General features: G+C 40.2%; 1 protein-coding gene across 2 annotated transcripts in view; it reads left to right on the top strand.

The window, feature by feature from the left end:
• carmil2 (capping protein regulator and myosin 1 linker 2) overlaps window positions 1–24,318 on the top strand; it is a 58,757-nt gene that overhangs the window by 21,659 nt on the left and 12,780 nt on the right. For both annotated transcript variants that reach the window (XM_040026660.1, XM_040026661.1), the window contains exons 28-33: window positions 243–330; window positions 1,122–1,211; window positions 1,312–1,378; window positions 5,095–5,630; window positions 18,270–18,373; window positions 23,258–24,122. In XM_040026660.1, the coding sequence (XP_039882594.1) occupies window positions 243–330; window positions 1,122–1,211; window positions 1,312–1,378; window positions 5,095–5,630; window positions 18,270–18,373; window positions 23,258–24,122 (1,750 nt within the window). The remainder of the gene's footprint in view (window positions 1–242; window positions 331–1,121; window positions 1,212–1,311; window positions 1,379–5,094; window positions 5,631–18,269; window positions 18,374–23,257; window positions 24,123–24,318) is intronic.

Genomic DNA, 24,318 nt, shown 5'->3' on the forward strand with positions numbered 1-24,318 from the left:
TAGTTTTAGAACTTGTATTAACAATAGGAAACTGATCTACAATACACTGTGAAAGCATCTTTGTTTTAGTTTCTCTGTTTAGACAGAACAAATGACATAAACTGTAAAAGACACAGTCTGGTTAGGTAGAGTTTACCCTGCAGACATTTGTGACTGTAAATCTCCGGCACAGTCATTGCATCTCTTATACCATGTCCTCATCAATGAAGTTGTTCCTTATTTCCTCTGTTGTGTTATTAAAGTGAACTGAAGAAAACACTGACTGTCACTCTGGCGGAAAGCATTGTGCAGCAGGTGCTACAGGATCTAAAAGTGACACAGGACAAAATAGTAAGTGTGTGTGTGTGTGTGTGTGTGTGTGTGTGTGTGTGTGTGTGTGTGTGTGAATACTACACACTCCCAATCAGCCAAACCATTTAAACCAAGTAAAATAATGAAGGTCATCTTGTTACAGTACATGTTCTGCTGGGAAACCTAGAGTACCTTTATTCATAAAGATGTTGCTTTAACACAGTGGTTCCCAAACTTTTTTTGCTAGGCCCCCCTTTGTTTTACAAGAAAATCTTTGCGGACAGTACAGCACGAGCTCCTGATGCAGGGCTGTCCAAATTCTACCTTGGCACCGCCCTCGTGCAGGTGAAGCCAAAGGCAAGATATGCGTCATCATATTTTCTAGTCTTTGGCTTGGAAGGAAGTTGGTTTGGAAGCATATTTGGCGATGCTTCATCTCTTGCTATGCGTTTGTGTTGGAGCCCCATCAAAAACCTGTCCATCATGCTAGCAGTGTCCAAGCATTCTTTTTTTTTATATCCATACTGCGCCCCCCTCTGAGCTCTATAAGCCTCGACATCCACGGACCCCACTCTGTGATTTTACTTGTCCTACCACTTCATTGGCTCTGAGAGTTTAGAAGTCTATTCTGGAAGTATGGTGACATTTCACACAATGCATCTAATTCAGTGCTTAATCCTAATAGCAGTCTATATGACATAAGTGATAGCAATATAATTCATTTTATCTTCAATAGAATGAGAAAACCTTCTTAAGCATTGTGCTGCACTGTATGCAAATATCTTTGGTATATGCAATCATGGGGATAATTGTTTTCTTGTATTATTCAGGATTGTCTTATAAAAGAAAATACATGCAATACCCAGAGACTCAACATCCCAGAACTCAAAGTGGTTGAGAGTGACTTCCCAACTGATGACGTTAGTAACACACACCTATCTATCCATCCACTCTTTTTTTAATCTAATTGTTTAATTTTCTGATTTTTCCTAATATTTTATTCTATTCTCTCCATCACAGTACAGTCCAGCAATTTGGAGAAATAGTTTTTACTCTAAGAGCCTGAGACCCGCCTGTTCAATTAAAAGTAAGTGAAAACTATTGTGTAATCCAGTCTCTGAATCTGGATTCTGCTCACTTCAACTCATTCAGTGTACATGTGGAGGTAACTGCAAGAACCATCAAAAGAATCCAAATCTAATTTAGAGTCATTTGTACTTAACTTCTATATTTGTCCAGTCACTCACTGCTGTTTCCAAACAGGTAGAGCAAAAACAGTTATTCCAACCACAATCAAAATAAAATACATTTTTTACAGTGTAAAAAATCATATTAAATATAGATAAAAAATAATTAGTGTCTTTACATGATCTGGTTTTGCTCAAATCATAGTCTACTTTCTGTAATCTCGTGCAGTCTTCTTATATTCTGTTTCAGTATAATCAGAATGTCTACTATCAATTATTATCATATATAGAGAGCACTGTGCAAAAGTCTTGACTACCCACTCATTTTATAACATTTCATTAGAAAAAAGGGGATATAGGTGCAGTGATTTATTGAAGCCTACATGGAAATACAATTTATGGGGGGAAAAAAGACAACAAGCTTGAAAGTCAGTTACTGGTATGATAGTTACCAGTATGAATTACTGGTATCACCTTTATTCTTCAACCCAGCCTGAACTCTGCAGCAGCTTTCTTGTAATTTCTTAAGTAGTCTTCAGGAATAGTTCTCTAAGCACCTTGAAGGACATTACAAAGCTCTTCACTGGATGGAGGCTTCCTTTTGTTCCATTCTCTATCAAGATGAACGCACATTGCTTCAATAACGCTGAGGGCGGGGCTCTGGGGAGGCCCATCCATGACTGATGCTGTTCCACTGTGGCCTTTTTCTATCTAAGTATGGGTTTATTGCAGTGACAGTCTGTTTGGAATCATTGTTTTGCAGAAGTCGCATCCCAATCTGATGCTTTACAGATAGTATTATCTACTTTTCAAGATTCCCAACACCAGAGTTTGAGGCTCAAACGTAGCCCTAAACCCTGACCTCCTCCAAACATGCTGATGACCATTTGAAATAAAACTTTCCATTTGGATTCATCACTCCATAAGACCTGTTGCCACTGATTTTCATTGCAGTTCTTCCTTCCTCTGAAAATGGTTAGGTACAAAGACTGGACTGAAATTGAGTGAAAAAAACACACAGCCAATGTCCAAACTTTCAGAAAGCCTGGACGACCTGTGTTCAAACCACAAGCAAAATATAAAACCATTAGCAGAGTACTATATATACAGTGCTTGTTGATAAGCTCCCCAATGTGTGTGGCTTTGCTTTCGGGTCCTCCCAGTTTTCTTTATTTATATTCAAACCCCCTGCAGCTTCCTGCTGAAAAACTACTCAAAGGGAGAAAATCCTTAAGGCCTAGGGCACTTCCCGAACTGCAAACAACAGAGGGTCTAAACAGCGATCCCAGTTGCATCCGTTCTTGTGAATGGACTTACAAATCAGAGACTTTATTCAGCGCTCCACCAACCTGCCAGTCTGAGGGTGGTAGACGCTGTTCCGAACAGATTTAATGGGCAGTACTTCAGACTGACCATTAATGGTAACGGGCACTTTCAGAATGACTGGCTGGTTCAGGATGCCCCGTGGTTTGCCCAGAGTCAGTGTCAGACCACCTTGCATCACCACTAAGCCCAGCACAGACATCGCAATTCTTTACTGGTTATGAATGCACCCCTGCACGCTTCCCCATTAATCTGTTCCCAAAATTAAGAGGTGCGTCCACAGCCTCCAGTCTATATGTTTTGCCCCTGTATTTAATTTCCACAGGCACTATAGGATATTTATGAGTGTCCCCAATTAAACACCTAATCTCCACACACTCCGATTAATGCAATGCCCCCGGGTGAACCAGGGTTTGGTGGACCAGAGTACACCATAGCTGGGCGTGCACTGACACACTGTAAGTCTCTCCTGGACTAAGGAAGGGCCTGGTAACATGGAACACTTTTTGCACCACCATCAGTGGGCACTCTCAGTGTCCCGGCCACCGACACCTCCAGCACCCCCTCCATGGAGGTGCATCTAATTTATGTGATGACTCCTTCCAAGCACTTTGCAACCTGTTCTCTATTGTGTGCCTTTTCACTTGTTTCTTATTTATTCCTGCTGTTTTACTATTTATATCTAATTCCTGCACAACTGGTCTGGAGCATCCACACTTTCATTGTAAATGTACAATGACAATAAAGGGCTATTCTATTCTATTCTATTCTATTCTATTCTATTCTATTCTGATGGTATCACAGCCATATTCTGTATAAAGGTAATCTGGTGACAAACTGCCCAGTATTACATCTGAGCTCATGTACATGTACCCTTCCATCATATCATGCTGTATTCGTCATATATCCTGTGCCATGCTGAACTATTCTGTGGCAGACATGCAGCACTGTTTGGTTAATTGGAGCATAGCCTGTTTACTTTCACACCAGTGACTCTTACCACAGGAGAGATCAGATGGAGAGAAGATGGAGGAGAGGACGATTTGCATTCTTGAATTTATTTATCTATGCAGCAGGGACAACACATACAAATTGCTGTGTTTAAATAAAACACGACTGATACCATAGAATATTAATAACCACTAATTTGCAGACCTTGTCCCTGGTTAGATTTTTAAGACACAACATAACAATACAAATACAGAAACCAGTAGAGTAACTAACACAAAAATTATAGAACAACATCAACCAATACAGATGCAAACTTCAAAGAACAACAGTTAAGAAGGACAGTAGACTCATTTCAGTGGTCACAGATTTCCCTTTGTTTAAGTCATAATTTTGCCTTTGGATTAAAAACTATAAAATCAGTCAATGTTTTCATTTCTGGTGGTAGAATGCTTCAAATCTGTGGACCTTTATCTGTAAAAGAGGCCCAACCAAATCTTTTCTTTACATTTAGGTGTTTTATAATTACCATTATCAGTTACTCTTGTTGGAAACTAAATGATGAGGGAAGAAAGTAGAAAACAGTGGGGTGAGTTAGGATATTTCAGCTCACAATGACACAATCCATTGTCCTGTAGCTTGATAGTTTTGAAAGTAATAAAATCTGACTCACACAAAGATAAGAGAACATCCAGACGTCCACTGTCTGTGTGATTTTGTGAATGTCTCACACGCGTAAGAAAGAATTAAAAGATTTTTTGAATAAATTATTTGTTTTCGTTCTTAGCAAAAGCTATGAACTCCATATATATAATAGGGTTAAAGCTGTATTAAGGTGTGGGATTCTGATTTTACTGTAATATACAGAAATGAACGCGGAATTCTTAGATTTTTCTCTGGAGTTCATAACTCTTGCGGGTTAGTGACCTACCAGCCAATCAGATAACAGTATTCCTTGTTGATGAAATGCAAATGAAAAAAGGGTTTGAAACTGAAAAAAATTATTTGAAGCAGGTGAAAAATTAAAACTGCAAAAAAAAAAATGCATAAAAGCAACCGATTCAATTCAAATAATTCATTTTTTTTTAAACTTTTGTTTTTCATTTTTTTAAGTAGCAAAAGTTAGAATTTCAGTTTCAAATCACTTTTTCGACTGAATAAAACTTTTGAGTGTTTTTTTGTTTGTTTTTCCTCAATGCTGCCTAGATATTCCCATGCACACACAGTACATTCCAGCAAATGCTTGTTTATCCCGTGGACTGGAGACCCAGTCTTTTTAGCCTTTTCTCTTTCATCATCTCATTTTGAATGTCGTTTTTCATCACTTGCTTTATTTCATTCTCAGGTCTCCTGGATGCGGACTGGGAGCAGCAGATCAGAGACAGAGGAGCAGAGAGAGAGTGGGGAGGAGCTGCTGGAGAGAAAGACGGAGGAGGAAGGTGTGGCCTGCCTTGGTTACCAACAGCAACATCCCTGTCACTCACAGCCTCAAGCCCCACCCTTTCCCCTTCTACTTCCCCGTCCCCCTCCCCCCCAGGACAGAGGGGGAGTAGGCGGAGGGAGGGGGAGGTGGTAGCAGCGGATGCTGCAGAAGCAGTATCAGGAGCGAGAGGAGCATCGTTCATTCCTCTTCCCAGTCTCCCCCTCTTTTACTCCTCCGCTCAAGCTCCAACGGAGGAGGCAGCTGGCTGCGGAGGCTTACACAGGCGAGAGGCTCCCTTCCCTGGCTGCTGCCCCAGCCCGGGCTCCTTCCCCAGATCTGGATACACTGTTTCTCCCATGGAGCCTCTACCCACCCAGGGACAGACTCTAAGGCACTACACTGCCTCCCGACCAAGGCCACGACGCACACATACGCAACCCCCTTCCTCCAGGCCTCAGGTAAGAACACACATGCCAAAGACAGCGCAGACAAACACGCACGCACACACATACTGTGAGGATGCATACAGAGCCATACATATGGAAGAATTTCAATGCAGAACGGACCCTTTTTTATTTACACATAGGCTGCGTACAGTGTATGGGCTTTATGAGGGCCTAGAATGTATGGTCATAAATTACAGCCACAGTAGAAAATAACCGTAACAGGATGCAGGAGCAGAAAGGTGAGAATTAGCAGGGAAGAAGGAGGATAGAGAGAAGGAGGGGGAATCTGTGTAGCTAGCTATCTGTCTGTCTGTCTGTCTAGCGCTTATGCTTGTAATTTCTGTCCTGGTGTAGTAATAATGGTAGCCATCTTTATCTTTGCATTCTCTCCCCCCACGTAGTTGTGCACAGTGTGTGTGGGAGAACAGGCACATAGGTTTTGGGAGTGGTGTTCCCTGGGTTGTTCCCAATGCTCTCTCTCTCTCTCTCTCTCTCTCTCTCTCTGTGTCACTCGTTGTGTGTGTGTGTGTGTGTGTGTGTGTGTGTGTCTTGGGAATGCTTTCACTAAGTCAATTATTCATGTTTTCACATTAGTGGGGGTCTTTCTCTGTTACTAAGTGCAAAGAAAAGGGGGATTCTCTTCATCTGATGTGACCTTATTTGTATGAATTGTGTCTTCTTTTGTTCCTTTTTTTTGTACTTTATACGAAGCTGCACATGGGCTGTTTTGTAGATATCATTGGAAAATGGTGGGTTTTTTTGTTTTTGTTTTTTTTACAATATTATTGGTTTTGTAAAGCCATTTTCACTCTGCATTGCAGCTCTGAACAATGTTAGAGATTATTCCAAGGAGAAAAAAATGCAACTGGTCCAACACGTGTGGATTGGAAATCTCCAGCAATTTAGTGTGCCAGGTCCCAGAGTACAAGTCAGTGTGATAGCTAGTTAAAAGGCTGATTAATTGACAGCTTATTTCAGCAGATGCTGGCAGAACTACTAGTCATTACTGGTATCAGCTTACCAGCTTTAGTAATTCTAAAACTACTTAAGTGGCTTGAACACGATGCAATATTTTCTAATTGAAAAGCAAGAATAAAGAATTTCTGTAGTTATCGTCCATTATGTGGTTACTGAGCACTGTTTTCAATCATGTGGATGCCATGTTTGCCAGTTATTTTGGTAGCTTGGACTCTTGATGAGTCAGTGATTTATATTAGTTAGTCATTTGCAGGAAAATGATATAGCAAACATCACAAATTCACTGGATCTGTTTTTAATCACTCGAATGTCTTCTAGTTTTTCAAAATGGGATTGCTCTTGTATTATCTTAAGAATAAACAACAGAATTGCATTTTATGCATTTTCAATAATTAATCTGTTATTTATTTAGTACCAATTCACATCACAGAAAATTTAACATAGTACGGTCAAGACAACAGCATTAAACAGAGAAATCCAATGATGCTCTGTGAGGAAGCAGGTGGCAACTCGAGAGAGGGCAGCTACAGAGAGGATGAAGCACAAACTACAGTGTACACATGCATGAGGAGTGGATGATAAAAGAGTAGGGGAGAGATGCGCAGTGCATCTTGGGAGAGCTTTAGGTCTAACTGAGGGGTTACTGGAGGTATCCCTGTTTTTATATCAAAAATTTCCAAACCGAGGTTGTCTGTCTCCCAAACCAAACGGAGGCTTTGGGAAACAAACAGTGGAAAGGAAGGAGGAAATCTGAAGGCCCTATCTCCTTTTCTACTTTTGCAAAGCTAGAAACAACAAGCAAGGCTGCACTCTGAGAGCAAAGTGCTCTATTGGGATAATGTGGTACTATGAGCTCTTTAATGTATGATGGAGCTTGGTCATTAAGAGCTTAGTATGTGAGGAGAAGGATTTTGAATTCTTATTTTTACAGGAAGCTAATGTAGACTGTGACGTGTTCTGTTAGTACTCTCACTGCAGCATTTTGGATGGTCTCTGTTCAGAGACGTATAGCGCATCCTAGTTATAAAAATGAAATAATTTAGCCTAAAAACACAAAGTATTTTTAGCATCATTCTGTGACAGAATACTTCTTATTTTGACAATATTGCTGTTGACAGATGGTAGTCCTGGAGGCCGTCCTTTCTGTCCGAGTAAATGAAAAAACCCCAGAAACTGTATACTTCCCCAGAGCAGTGCTGGATGCCCAGGTGATGCCATATAAAATAAAATATATTCTTATTGTGGCCCCATTTGAGCCATTTTTTTTGTTTTTGTCTTAATTCACACATCAAAAATTAAAGGTCACCAAAATGTTGTGATCAGATAGCTCAAAATGATGTTAAAGCTGAAAGTTTTTAAACTTTTCCCTCCAACCAGGCTGAACCGATTTAATCTGGCACTGTGAAAACAAAACTACAGTAATGCTACAAAGTAAGCCTTGATTTTTCGTTTCAATCCAGTCACAATGAGAACAGTTAGGGCAGCAAGTGTGTCAAAAACATTATGTCCAGATCTGAGAGTTTTTTGTTTTGTTGTTGTTCACTGTCCATATAACTCTCCCCATTTCTTTTGTTTATTAGTCAGGTTTTTAAAGTAATTTTTTAATAGTAACATAATTAATCACTAATTTGCCTTCACTCTCCAAAGTAACTTTTACTGACATTGTACTTAAACTGTTTTGTCAGTTGTTTGTTTTGTGTTAGTAGAAGATCTGGTTTTTCCCAGATATTTTACACCTGGACAATGAATCCTGTTGTCTGTATGTTTAGTAATTTATTTCTATTTTTTAAATTTGCACACATTAACACAATAATAAAAAATAAATCAGTTAGCTAGTATTTATTTTGAAAATGTAGCACATGGTATTTAATTAATTAATTCAGATGAATTTCAACTGATTCCAGTGAATTGCCTGAAATTTACAGTCTGAGATTAAATAGAAAAAGACTTTTTGGATAACAAAAAGAGTCTTCTTCCAGCTATATGAAGTGAAAAGCTCTCCTGCTATGCAGTGTACCATATGCCAGTTTGCTAAGAGGTGGCAAAAATGTAGGCTAGTATAAATAACATCTGAAAAGTTAGCAAAAATAAAAAACATAAAAATCTATCTTTCTATCTATATATATGCGTGTATATGTGTGTGTGTGTGTGTGTGTGTGAAGCTGCATACCTGACGATGTTTCAAGATTACCTGAAACATCCTGGTCCAGCCAAGCCTAAAGGTTATAGTTATATCCTATAACTATAACCTTTACCAAACATTTTAAGCCTAATCTTTAAAGTATTGAGCGTGTCTGTGTCTTGATTTTCAACCAGGAGCTGGTTCAACAGAATAGGTTCTGATAGCTCTGCCTCCCATTCTTGTTCTGGAAAGTGTAGGAACCACAAGCCTGTATTCTCAGAGTGAAGTGTTAGGAGAAGACTTTTGACTTCCTTCTCCTCACATACCTGCAATATGTTTGTGGACCATAACAACTATAACAGGTGGACCTAACGTTTGAAAAGCAAAGACAAAAAGTGGAAGTGCCCAAAACCTGTGGGAAAATGGTAATTGACTCCCTTATGTTGTAACCACAGTGAACACTTTCTTGATAAGCTTGATGCTCCATTCATTATGACCCAAAACTAGCAGTTAAGTGCATTTTGTAAGTTATTCTATTCTAAGTCAGTCAAAATATTTTGTCTTTCAAAATGGGCTCTTTACAATCTCTATCTATCTCTTTGGAATTGATTTTACCCAGTGACTGTCAGCAAGCTTGAGAAGCCATTTGTCAATCAATTAGGGGACAAGCATTTTTCCCTAGTGACCGCAGGTTGCCAGGGAGTCACCAACCAGTCTCTAGGCCTGTGAACTGAGGCCTAAGGTTTTGTATTTGAGGCGCCTCTCTGCTGTTGATGCTAACATCATTATCAACATCAGTATATTATGGTATTTTATAGAAAAGAGTAAATATTGCCCAGTACACACTGTTTACTGTAATATCAGTATAATTTTAATGGGAAACGATGTACTGCTATTCGGTTTGACTGTTTTCTTACAGGAATTTGTTTTCTGTATTCTGTCAGAGCTTTTGTAGCTCATCTTGAGCCTGTGGGGATAGGCTTAGCTATTTACAGATACAGGACATGCATTTGATATTATATTTTCTTTCTTGCCTTTGACAAATTTTATATTTGTGGCAGCACGTATAGTAAAGTATTTTTATTTTAGGATTATGATTCTGATACACCATCTGCCTCAGAATAATGGACTGATGCTGTTAGTAAAAGAAAAGGTATTTTTGTTGCATAACAAAATCTCTTTGTGCAGCTAGAAGCATCTGTCTTACACAGGTTCTCAATATCATCATGCTCAAGTGATTCAGCATAAAACACTTATTAAACCATGAAGAAGTGACACAGTTCCAAAGTCTATTCAGGAGCCAAAATGAGGTCCTGTGCACTATAACCATCATTGACAGCATTATTGCTGCTTACACCCTAGATCCCCATCATCCATGATGGTCCTAAGGTCAGTCCTTGAAGGCAAATATCTGGGGGTTAAAACCAGGTCCTACCAGTTTTTACTACCAATGTCCTACTAGTTTGTTTGTCTTGGAGACAAATTGCATCAATGCAAGTACTGTCTCCATAACAATGGGAGTTATTAAGTTATTTTTATGAAGATAATTGTTAAGTAAGTATGATAACAGATGGCTAGGACACAAGGCATAGAAGGATCTGGCACATGGAAGACCTCCCACTGTACTGTATATTGGTAGCAGAGAGGTAGAAGCATGTCAGTTGATCCAGAAATGTCATAACACGGCTGTAGGCCGATAGCAAAACTGGACTCAAATGCAGAGAACCACAGCAGAGATGGCAAGAATAGTTTACAGTGTTTATTGAAAAAGCAGAGACTAGTACGTGGCAAAGTGAGACATGGATTAGACAGGAGCGTGGCGTGGGTGGCGTAGTAGCGTGGCCGTGGGTCAATAAGGGAAAACTGGGAATTTACAGGATCAACTGAAGCAAAGCGGGCACGTCTGAGAAAAGAGGGGAAGGGGGTTAGGATGATGGTGGAGTGAAGGATGCTTGGAGAAGGTGAGTATTAGTGGTATAGCTTACTTGTAGCCAGGGTGGAGTTTGGCTTTGAGGAAAAGGCGGCGAGAATCCAGGTGAGTAATGGTAAAGGCTGACCTGAGTTCCACTGCATTTGAGATGGTGAGAGATGGCTGGAGGGCAGGCATGTGAGGTTCAGAGAACGTTCCAGAATGGAGAGGTTTTCCAAGAAGAACTGGAGCTGAAGGAAACTGGCATGGAAGGTCCAGGTGAACTGTGGCACAGGAAAACAAGGTAAACAAAAAACAAGAGACAAGAGCATGGAACTTGGAGCAGATTACCAACTTGAGGTAGGTGACGAAGTGGCAGTGAAGGAGAGTCTGTGTGGAGCTTAAATCCTCAACCTGAGGACCAGCTCCAGGTGTGTGGGACTACAGGAGAGATGATGGCTCCGTCCAGGGGTGGAGACCAAGGAAACTCAGAAGCCTCGTGGAATTTTCCAGCCATTCCCCCAGATCATGACAAGGAAGGTGGCAAAGTGATTTAGGACAAGAGTGGTACCTTTGGAAAATCTGTATTATCATATTATTATTGTCAGGTGCATATTATCCACTGAAATGCACCTATCAAATAAAGCAAGCAGGGAATTTGGAGGTAAAAACGAGCCTACTCAAGAGGTTTGGAATAAACTGTGTATAAAAGAGAGAGAGAGAGAGAGAGAGAGAGCTTTTGTGGCAGTGTACCATGAGAGTACCATGCTAGCAGGGAGTACAATGAGACAGGTGGCTTAAAAGAAGTGGCAACAAATGAAAGAAAGGATCATTATTTTTCTCTGGCTGATAAGAAAAAATGGATAGAGATAAATGATACTTTTGCCCAGGAAAACCTTCCTTTGTAATGGCTTTGGAACGCTTATATATTATTCCAGGCATAATTGTAGGCTCGCAATTTCGATTTAGTTTGTAGTTTGGGCATCGTTTGGTGAATACAGCTACCACGTTGACAGCTCAGCCTTTTTTCTACTTGACCTTAAGCATTTTTGAAATTCAGTCCATAAAAGATTTTCCTTTTAATAATGTGTCCATTGTTGAGTGCGGGTGAGAATTGCTGTGTGAATGTATGTGAGAATAGGTTAATGGGATGTAGTTGGAAACGCACTTTGAGTGCTCAGTAAGATTAGAAGCATGAAATATAAGTACAAGTCTGTTTATTTATGCACAGACCTCTCCATAATCTACATTTCCACACATAATTATCACTAAGAGATTCACATGAACAGTTTTGCTCTAGAGAGTATGGCACGAAAATAGCTTTGCTGTTGTTTACGATGAATGTTGTTATTATGTAGGTGCAGTGTTGGGAAGTATAGGGGCTGTAAGGGCACTCACTTTAAAAGTAAGGGCACTCACTTTAAAATTTTATAAAAATAATAAACTGTGATGAAGTGGTGTCCATTCATGCGATCACAGTTTCACAGATAAACTTTGTCCACCATAGATTTAATTATTAAATCTATATACTGGGACACCATTATAGGGTGCACAGCAACCTACTTTTAACCATATGTACATGGTGCACTCATAGACAAATGTAATCACAATTAAAAAGAGCAAACAATACAAGTTTTAAACTGTATAATGTACATAGAAGAAGATACGTTTTAGAAATGGGTATAAGTGAGTTATTGAACTCACCACATCTTACCCTTATAAACGACCTTGAATGCTGTGTTATCAAGGACATAGTTCTTGTCTGATATTGCTCTTAGTTAACACACAGATGCTCTTTTTTTGCTCCTGACTGATAGCTCCATATTCAGTATCCTTAGTGCAGTATAGCCACGATCCCTCTTCTACACAAGTCCAAACCATCTCAGCTGTGCCTTTGTCTCCAAATTGCTCAACCTGAGCTGTCGTTCTGATGTACTCATTTGTAATCCCGTCTCCTGGTCACTCCCAATGAATACTTAAGCGTCTTCACCTCTGCCACCTCCAGATATGCCTGCTGTGTTTTTGTTAGTGCCACTGCCTCCGAACAATATATCATAGCATGTGAACATTACCTTTCACTCTTGCTGCTATCTTTCTCTCACAAATCGCCCCTGACACTTGTCTCCGCTCACGCTACCCTGCCTGCACTCTCTTCTTCACTTCTCCTGTCCCCTGTCCGTTGCTTGTCCACTTGTTTAAACTCATTCACCTTCACTACCTTCATCACTCCTACTACTTGCATCTTCACGTGGAAAGCTGACCTCCGGTGATAGGATTACAGCTAAAAACTAGCCCAAGGTGTTGCAAAAGTTAAAAAAACCAATCACTTCTTAGGTCAGATGATCCTAGCTGTTCCTAGTTAACTGTTCCTCATTGCAATAGGAAAGTGGACATTATCTGTTTGAGCCTAACAGCTGTGTAGAGGAAGGGAAGTTAGCAAACTCAGCTTTAAAAAAAACGACAGTTTTTATTTCCACTCTTTCTTTATTCTCCCTGTAAATAGGGTCAAGGTCACACCAAATGCCAAAATCAGTAAAAACCACACATTTTTATAGATTGTCTTCAAACTTCACAACAATACACTTTGGGGGACACGAGGACCCAGGTTGGTTAATCATTTGACTTTCATCATAATTGTTAATGCCCAAAGTCAAAGTTGTCCTTGAAAAACCATATTGAGTAATATATCATATGAAAGGGCATGGCAAGAGCTGTATTACACACTTTTTATTTTTTCAATTGACTCCCTATGACATCACAATAATGCCATAAAGTCTGACAAAAATCACACATTCAACTTCACCTACATTTAGGGAGTACACGACAACGCACAGAGCGAGATCCAGACTGTATATACACAGAAGGTTATTTAAGGATAATGGACACATCGGGGGAACACAGCTGAACAGAATTATAATTAGAAAAACTGAACATCACACACATGAGACAAGAGACTATCAAAAGAAAACAAGAAGTAACACACACTGAGACTCAGTTTAAGACATGAACTTGACACTGAGACATGGAGACGTGACAGACTGGGCAGAACAGAGGGATGAACACAGGGACAGGACTACAGACGTATTAATTAGACCAGACAGGGAACATAGACAGAGACAGAACACAGAGAGACATGACAGATATGGGGATATGACTGGAGACAGAAAGGATAATACAACATGAGGGCACTCACATAATAACATCAAGAAATCTAAATTAGAAATAGCAATAATGAAAACTCAGCGGCGCTGGGAAAAACAGAGCTCAAGATTAACTAATACAGAAAACTAATGAAAATCCCTTAATTTCAAAAAAAGAATGTTTATGTTTAACCTGAGTAGCGAAAGATGGCGGTGGGTTTGAAAACGATTTGCCGGGAGTCCAGTATTCTCACGGGCTCTAGTGAGCCTTGAACCCCAGCTAGCTATCGAGCTGGTGGGTAACAGACGTCTCCGAAAACGTCGGAGCGCTTTTGAAAATATGCGGTGTCTTGATAAGCTGAGCAGATATTTGGGGTTTATACAGCTACATTCTCGCCTGAAAATATGTTAAATGTTTATTTTGTGACCCAGAAAGAATAATAAGAGTAACAGTAATAAGAGTAAACTAACTAGCTGCCGCCATTGTTGGAAACTGAGCTGGGCCGCGCTATGAATTCTGGGATAGGTTGGGCCACGAAGTATACACCCGACCCATCCTTCAAATCTGGGGAAATGAAGGGCGCATTTGTCGGCCGCATTTGTCGGAGTCTTCGAATTTGGACAGTCTTCGTCGCGTCGCTGTAACGTAATCGGCCTACAAATGCGATCACAGGATGATGCGGTTCCTGAATTTGGACACAGCTACAATACCGGACACAGCTTCTTTTTCTTCGGGGTTTAACGGCAGCTGGCATCCTTGTACATGCAGTGCTGCCATCTTCTGTTTCAGTCTGTTATTACACTCTTAAATCCTACTACTTATTCCTGCGTCTTTTGGGATCTTACAAAGCTTCAAACGACGCGTCGACTATTAAATTAGTCGTCGACGATTTTGATAGTCGGCGTAATCGTGACTAGTCGACTAATCGTGGCAGCCCTAGTAGGTACTAATGGAAAAGGGGCTAAAAGCGCCCTCTGCTTCCAGATTTCATTGGAACAGGACTGTTGGAGACCCTTACCAAAGTCCCTGATGAAACAACGATTAAAATTTGCAAATTCCAGGAATCTTTGCAACCATTTTTTGGGGGATGAGAATGTCTTCCATTCATCTTTTTCTTTGATGTGGACCACTATGTGCTATGGAGATCCACCCTGTAAAGATGGTGGCTCTTGTAGCAGCTCAAAAGCAGAAGAAAAAAATGTCAAAGGGTAGCTGCTTTATGGTTATCTGATTCAAATCTCTGAAATCTGTATAGTGACGGAGGGTCTCGGCCTTGTTCTTCACAAAGAAGAGTCCAGCTTCAAGGGAAAGACAATAGATGGATTATTCCTGCTGCCAAGGAGTCATAAATGTAATTCTCCATTTCCTTGCATTCGGCCTTTGAGAGGCTGTAGACGCAACTAGTAGGTAAAGTTAAGTGCTAGGTCATTTTAGAAGACCTCCCCAAGGTAAATGGATGGAACAGTGAATAGGTCAAGAGTATGAAACTTGACCCTAGGAGACACTTCACCTGTGGGAGAAGGAGATTGTAGACACATGTCATGGGAGTGGAGACTTGATTACTTTTTGGGAAGCCCAGTGAATTAGGAGATTGTGTTTTAGCCAAGAACTAACAGAGTCTCAAAAGCATCAAAAATATGCAAACATACATACTCAATGTGATTGCTGGAGAGGATTAGGCATACAGGAATCCACAGTCTAGGGGGAGATTGATCAGCTGTCACCTCAGCCACCAGGTTATTATGTCTCATTCAGTCGCTGCCAGGAAGCCACCTCTGGCAGGGGAATTGATAGTATTTATCCAACTCACTGGATTTTAGCTGTTGGGATAGATTTCTCAAGCTGTTTTGTGGGAGGAGGTGGAGGCACGCAAAGCTGGAGGGGAGGGGACAAATGAGCAGAAACTGGTTTACCATTACATGTCCATGCTCTTTTTGGGTGAGGGTGTGCCACCCCACGTTCTCCCCTCTGGACACATTAAGCCTGCACTACATTAAGCTACTATTAGCCAAAATGCTACTTTTCAGCTTTGTTGTTAGGCAGTGAATTATGCTTCGATTGTAACAGTGTAGCTTATAGGTCTAAAAAATTTTCATTGAAATCCAGCTGCTTTTCTGTTGTACTCGTGCAGCATAACTAACGGGAGTGTATTTTTTATAAGGTAATCCTTTGCTATGTGCTGCCACATGTACAATGTACAGAAAGAACAATGTTAAATTAAATTTTCAACATGGAAGGGATTAGAAAAATACTTTGTTTTAACACTGCTGCAATTCTACTATTGTAAGTATTTTTTTGTGCAGAGTGGGCTTGACCTAGTTAGAATTTGAGCTGTCCTGAAGTGCAGCTTGTTATTGCACAGTTCACAGCAAATGTAAGAACGGTCTATTTCAAAACTCAACAGAATAGCTGAAATGTGTGGAGTGAATAGTCATGTTAGATTACAATAGGAATGCACAGTGATTCCATAGTTGTATTTTAATCAAGACTACATGAACTGTATTAAAGTTAGAATATATGGGAAATTAAAAGAATGCATTTCAAGACTGTTGAAAAGGATGGGGAACTTACAGAATGGTGCTAATTTACTGAATGTTTCTTTAAGACACAGTACTTTAATTTCATACAACATGGTAGGATTTCCCTTTTTAATCCTTATAATTACAGTAACAATATTAAAGTAGGAGGAACAGAAGCTCTTTGCAAAATTATACTCTTTTACTTTGAATGACCAGGTAAGAAATTAATGCAGAGTTAAAAGGTGAATAAAAAGAGAAAGAAGGGACTAGGACATGATACGAATTCAGGGACCTACACACAGGAAAAGAAAAGTAGCAATACGGGACCTATAATTGACATGGAATGGCAATTAAATTTAGTGACTAATAGCAATGACAAAGGAGTTCGGTTGATACGGAGTTTAATTTAACTCAATTTTGAGGCAATGTTTTGATACGACTTCTATCAGAGAGAAGAAAACCATTGATTGAATATGACAGTGTGGTAAATACAGTACATGGTCACCTACATGACAATGCACAATGAACAAATCTCTTACATGTGGCTCACAATGAACAGCATTTCTCAGTCTGGCTCTATCATACTCCAGATAAATTCACTTCACCCTTTAGCTAGACTTTGAAACAAACAGGTGATGATCTGATTGGTTTATGGGAAAACTGAAGATTTTAAAAAATAATTTAAAGAGCAGAATAACCCTTGATTGTCAAACTGCATGTACAGTGAAATTGTGGAAATTAAGCAGTGTTTCCAGAAGCGCGACAATACCGGGTTGATGCGTGGAGCGAACGGAAGAAGTGTTTAATACGCTGCCCTCGAACTGGCGCCTATCAGATATTACAGTGATAAGAACACTTGATCTTAGCCAAAAGACTGACAACTGATAAAAGCTGCAAAAGTATACAAAAAGAGATACATTCGATGTTCATTGTTTCCAGTGTTTGTTTGTTTGGGGTTCTTTTTGTCATTTAGTTCAAAATGTAAGCTTTTATATAGTCTATAGTAATTCCACAGAAAGTCAGCACCGTTGACAGATGGCAAGCCCTGCTGGAAGTCAGTATGTCCATAAAGCTTGTCAGCAGATGGGAGCATGAAGTGGTCTAAATATCCTGGTAGATAGTTGTGTTGATTTTGGATATAAAAACAGTATTGACCAACCATCACCAACACCAGCAGACAACATGGCACTCCAAATCATCGTAGGCTTTGGAAATGTTACACTGAACTTAAAACCTCTTGGATTTGGTGCCTCTCCACTCTTATTCCACACTCTAGCAGCATGATTTCTAAGTCAAGCCCAGGTAAAGATGCTTCTCATGTTGCCTATGGTTCAGGAGCGGCCTGATGCTTGGATTGTAACAGTTGTAACCCCTTTCCTAAAGACATCTGTGCATAGATGCTCTTGATGCTCTGACAGCAGCCTCAGTCCACTACTTGTGAAGCTCTCCCACACACACTCACATCAATACTAATGTTCAATTTAGAATCACAACCCAGTGACCCACAGTCCAGTGACATACAGGCCTGTCCTGCATGTCACTGGACTGTAAGAGAAACCTAGAGGGTTTCCAGGGAAGTGATAACATGCAAACTGCACAGAGGAATGCCCCAGCCAACGTGAAGGTTTGAACGAAGAGGCAACTATGCTCCACCCCAGGCTCTGTGTGTCTGCATTTAGTGGTCAGATGGAGGCAGTGTACAGATTATGTGCAACAACCAGTCTGTGGAAAGTCCACATGAAAGATACGGCTTGACTTTCCTAGTATTTGTTAGCTTACTTCATTTCTAACAGAAAATGTGTTTGTTTCTTTTTTAGCCAACACATTATCGGTGTGCCACTAGGTGGCAACAAAAATGATCCTTTTTTTTACAAGGCTTCAAATCCCTGGTGTCTGTCTGACAGTGAGGAGAATGAAAATGCAAGCACAGCTACACACAATGCATGGTTTGCATACTGTACATTATATTGTATTGCTTACAGGAGGCGGTGTCAAAGGTGGAGAATGAACCTAGTGAGGAGATGGGCAGAGTGGATGAAGGAGTGGAGGAGTTCTTCACCAAAAAAATCATCCCTGACTATGCACTGTGAGTTGACCTAACACACACACACACACACACATGCACAAGAAATGCATTACTCTTCACCAATTATTAACTTGAACTTAAAATTGAACTACTTAATTTTCAGCAGTATATCGTATACTGTCAAGTAGTTGAAATTTACTATTGCTGAAAAATTAATATAGTTAATTTGGCTATTACCAAAATGCAGTGCTCAGCTGGAGTTATGATGATGATGATCAGGATAAATGAGTAGAGATCAAAGAAAGTCAACCAGATGAAATACACAATTATGCTACAAGATTTTTAAGAAAAAATGTAGTTATTCCTCGAGCCAAAACAAATTTTTTGAAACTCTCTGTTTCAAATTTAGATCATCTTTTAAGTGTAACAAACTGCTTTATGCAATTAGAGAACTAGCTACTATTCGTAATAAAAAAAAATTAAAAGTCCATTTACGCAGTTTTGAATTATTGTAAACATTGTAAGAGGGCAATGCTGTGACCTGTTTTTGATTCGCCTGTATTGTGCCTCAATGTTATTGATATTTGCATGCTGATATTTTTACAATTGTAAAACCTTACTGTGGATGTAAGAGCCAAATCATGTGGACATCTTTGCATCTGCTTTATTGTGTAATGTTTTATTAGATTATACTTGATGACTTGGACCCCAGGAAGACTAGCAACCACTACTGTGGAAGCCCATGGGCTTCCTTATATATAATTAAATACACAAATAAATACATTGACCTGAGTCAGATACAAACATACAACCATGCATATACACGCACAACTTTCCACACACACAATATTTGTACATGAATACCAGACACCACATGTGATGACTGAGGTGTACACACAGTTTTCTGGAGCTGAATGAAAGGATAAGGAGGAGATTAAATAAAGGTAATTATGACAACCTGAGGTTATTAGCTTTATGACAGTTTTCCTTATTGTGTTGTTTTTTCAGTCAGCAAATTTCAACAAGGAAATTAGTATTAAACAGACTGTAAACTGAATTTCAAAAATTTAAATTCTCCAAATCTTTAAATTCTCTATATTGACTTTCTAGGTAATATATTCCTAAGTCATATAGCTGGCTTACAGGTACAGATGATCAGTGACCCTATAAATGTTATAAGCTGCACCCTAATAGCTCTTTAGTCTGCATGAAGTGCTGCTCCTTGAGCTTGGACTAATGCTGCCAACGTTGTTTTTTTCCCCTATTACTCACACTAGGCACCCACTGCACACAGTATTGTCATAACATCACAAAGTTGAATGTTTTTAAAGCTGTTTTCAGGACTATACCTTCCATGATCCCCTCCACTTCACAATATCATCAAACTATGTCTTTTACAATTGTTTTGATTAGATCATTGGTATTTAAATTCTAGAGACAATAAGTGTGAGGACAACCTGTCAGAAAAGAGAAAAGAGGAAAAAACTCCCTTTGAATCCCAAGACAGGGAACTATGGCTGTTTATTTTTCATCCGTTGATAATCTCAAACCTGACTCAGTAGAGATTTTGTTCTACTACAGAGATGACATATAATTACAATGTTGTAACACAGAAAATATTCATCTGACTCCCATACGAACACTATGGGCAGTAATGACGAAGTCATAGTGTAAACACACATGATTAGAATTCAATGACAGGCATCTCTCCCTTGGACCATTTTGATCCCTAGGTGAGCACATTTCATCCAACATCCATACTTTTGATGACATTGTCTTAACCCAGTCATGAGGATTGTATCAGATCTCATTCAGATATATTTTTATGAAATGAAACTCGTGTAACTGGCAGGTGCAAAGAGAAATATGTGACCTAACAAAGTAAAACAGGAAGTAACTTTCTAAGCATATTCTCAGAAACTTGACACAAAGGAACACTAAGGAGGCAAGGAAAACAAATCAATTCAGTTTCACATTTCTAAAGCACCAAATCCTAATAACAGTGGCCTCAAGGCGCTTTGTATTGTAAAGTAAAGACCCTAGAATAATAAAGAGAAACCCCTATGGACCCCTATGAGCAAGTACTTGCGGGAAAGAAAAACTCCCTTTCAACAGGAAGGAACCTCCAGCAGACCCAGGCTCAGGGAGGGCAACCATCCGGCATTACCAGATAAGGTTAGGTTTAAGGGTATGCTTGGCTCAAAAGCTCAAAAGATGGTTTTCAGGGAATATTGTTAAATGTTCTGTTTCAATACCATATGTCAGAACAAGATCTAGACTGTGATTAAAGTGGTGGGTGGGTTTATTTTACATTTTGAGAGAATCAAATTAAGTCTAATACCGTAATAGATTAAATGTTGTGTTGAGGCTGTCATTTTTAGGTCTACATGGTATTAAAATCCCCCACAATAATTATTTTATAGATGAGCACTAAATGAAATAAAAAGTCTAAGAGATCAGATAGACCCACTGACTCTGAGTAAGGACCAGGTGGACGATAGATAACAGCAAATAAGTTTTCCAGTTTTAGGTTATCCAGCTAGGGTTGATAAGGCTAAGCGTTGGTCTTTTAAATGAAATAAAACTTTCTGGGTCTTTGGTTGGTTAATAAGCTGGAGTGAAGGAAACTCTGTTATATTGAGAGAGTTTCTCACCGCCCCCTCGGCCTGTGCTTCGAGGTTTCTGATGGTTAGAATGACCCGGGGGTGTGGATTCATTTAAATTAACATAATCATCCTGCTTTAACCAGGTTTCTGTAAGGCAGAGTAAATCGGTGTGTTGATCCATTATTTATTCAAGACAGAGACATAATGTTTAATAATCCACATTTCACTGTTTTACTTTTTGGTGCAGTTGTTGATAATATTGTTCTTCCTTTGTGATATTTTAATGTTTTTTGCTAATTTTCGGTTTGTTTTTGGTGGTCTGGGAGCAGACACAGTCTCTAAGGAGATGGAGTTTTGGAAAGAAAACAACACAATCAACTCAGATCATGACACCCGGGGCTTTCAACTGTATTTCACTGTCTTTGTTTTTTAATATAACTGGTGTGGGGCAATGGCAGGACAGGTTATGTAAAGGGCGAGTCCCCCATCCGTATACAGGGATGGTGGCGCTCTTTCTTCAGCCATCCACTGACTGCTGGTCAATAACCTTTAAATTCTTCATACCAGATTCTTTTTTTTAGTGTTAGTGTTTTTAATTACTGTTCACAGACAGCTGGCATTTCTTTCAGCGTCCATTTGCTGAAGTGGTTGTAATGAGGCTGTGTTCTTCACAGCTGTTAAATGTGATGTCATGACTACAGGTTTGTGCTTTGGTAATATACGGACTATTCAACTATATAACGAAGAGGAGAGGAGGCAGCAAGAAAGGAAAAGCATCAGTGTGGAGATGAGAATATGGACTAAATGTTGGACAGCAACTCATCCACACTTAATTGAGTGAAATAAAACTGGCTAAACAAAGCCAATTAAAACAAAACATAATCCTTTCTGTACTGTACTCTGCTGTGCAAGTCAGCCTTATCTTACTAATTTTGTACCGTGGGAATCCTTATGAAAGCGAGGACAATGATGATATCACCCCCCACTCCAGTCTTCCCTTCAAATGGAGATATGTCTTTAGGGTATACCATCACAGACTGCCTACAAGTGTTTTGGACCTCAATGTATATGGGGTCTACCGATATGTTCCTATAGTAACTAGAGCCCATTCTGGTCTTAAGTCAGGATGCAATTCTCTAAATATCCTCTAATCCAAACTTGCCTCTTAAACATGGTAACACCTGAGGCAGCTCTATTCACTGAAGGAGACTGTGACATGCTGTCAAAGCTCTGGCAGCTGAATCAACTTGTACACATGCAAGAGTTTATTTTGTGTCACATTAGGATCAGAATACTTTATTAATCCCTAAGGAAATTATGTGGTTACTGAAACAGACTCAATTAAATGTAATAATACAATATATTATATCCATCCACATTCTTTTGCTTATCCTTATCAGGGTAACAGGGGGGCTGGAGCCTATCCCCGCTACCATAGGGCGAAAGGCAGGGCACACCCTGGACAGGTCGCCAGTCTGTCGCAGGCCTAACACATAGAGACAGACAACCATTCGCACTCACATTCACACCTATGCAAATTTCTGTCAGTACTCTCACTAGAGCATTTTGAACACCAGTAAATCAGATTGACCCAGCCTGATTCCTGACCACTCCGTGTGTGCGATTTACATTTTAATTATTACTCAGGCTTAATGTAAACATCCGTGATTGAAAAAATCGACTCTTCCAGTAAATGTAAGAATCAGCTGGTTGAATTAAGACCATATAAGAGCCATTACACCAGAATTGCCACGTCAGAACAGCAGTTTGTAGCATTTTTAGCTTTTACACAGCAGACAGGAAAGTAGGAAGAGAGCAATGTGGAATAATATGGCGGGCATGATCTGGGATGGACTCAAACCCAGGCTTCTGCAACCCTTTCGTTGAGCATTAGCGGCACCAGGTCAGAACAGCTCTGTTGCTGTGTTGACAACAACATGTTATGTTGGTGTAGCAGGTGTGAACTTCAAACAAATGTCTTTCCCTTTGGTGTTAGCATCCTTCATTTTCTCTATACTAAGCTAACTCTCCCGAAGTAAAGTAAAAACTACATAGATCTGACCGGGCTCATATCCACTCAGGACCAGAGCCATGATTGGACTAATATATGTATTTATTTAACCAACGGGTGAAGCAAATTTTAAGCATATTACATGGAAGTCCAGGCGTAGCTTCCAGGTTTTTTGTCAATCTGTCGGAGCTGTTTTTGCCCTGTGTGATGTTTGCATGCATGTTAGCTGTGTGCCTGAGCTCAGCATGTCTTTGGTCCTGTACCAGTAGTTGTAGTACTGAATGTCTCTTCTTGTCTGTTGCTCTTTCTGCTGTTTTCCTGCTGCAGAAAAGGCCAGTGGGAGGAGTCAAACCCTGCCCAAGCCACTCCCCCAGAGCCAAGCTCCACCCCCTCAGTCTCAACCCCCTTGTCCTCTACGTCTGACATTATCACCTCCTCTACCACCACTCTCACTTCACCCTATGCATCCACTGACATGTCCTTCACATCCACTGATGTTCCACCCCTCTCTACCTCCATTCCATCCACCTTTTCTTCCGTCACCACCACCACCACACTTCCCACCAAAAATATCAAGAAAAAGTTTGGTGACTTCTTCGCCTTCAAGAGGGCTCGAGTTGCCCGAGCCACCAAGGCAAGTGGGGGAGAGGGAGGAGGAGGAGAAGGGGTGAAGGTCAAAAGGACCTCCATTGCAGACCTCATTCGACCCCTCCGTGAGGCCAAAGAAAGGGAGAGGGAGAGGGAGAGGGACAAGGAGAGAGAGAAGGAGAGAGGGGCAAGGTCAGTGGAGGATGCTAACATTTCTAATGATGCCACCACCACAGAAGGAATCTGCGCCACCAGCCAACATCTTGCAGGCGATGTGCGGGAAAAGAGATCGCCTGCCCAGACGTTAACCATGATGATGCCACCCAGTGAGACCACTCCCTTGTATCCCACCATCACAACAAGCCCTGATCTCACGACTACTGTACTTTCCAATCTGGAGGAAGAGGCAGCTCCTGTCTTGCCAGCTCGCATGCCCAGTCCCGTGGTCACTCGCACTCTGACTGAGCAGGACAAGCAGCTGGTAGGGACTCCATATGGAGAGAGGAGACTAAAAGTGACCAAGAGGGCACTGAGAGAGGGAAAGAGCCAAAGTCTCATACTGTTGACGGGATTAGAGACTGATGACAAGGATACACCCACTAAGGTCAGTCTTGTGATACCTGTAACATCATAATAACAGTAAATTATGAGATGGATCTCGATCGGAACCAAGGTTTCTAAAAAAGCTAATGTCAGAGACAAGCCTTTATTTTGAATTTCTCTTGTTTTAAGTCTATTCTTAGCATATTAAGGTAGAACCTTTCCCTGTTCTTTGACCTGCTCCCATTTTATATTGTAAA

Source organism: Simochromis diagramma, unplaced genomic scaffold (genome assembly GCF_900408965.1).
Source record: "Simochromis diagramma unplaced genomic scaffold, fSimDia1.1 OVJJ01000293.1, whole genome shotgun sequence".
Lineage (NCBI taxonomy): Eukaryota > Metazoa > Chordata > Actinopteri > Cichliformes > Cichlidae > Simochromis > Simochromis diagramma.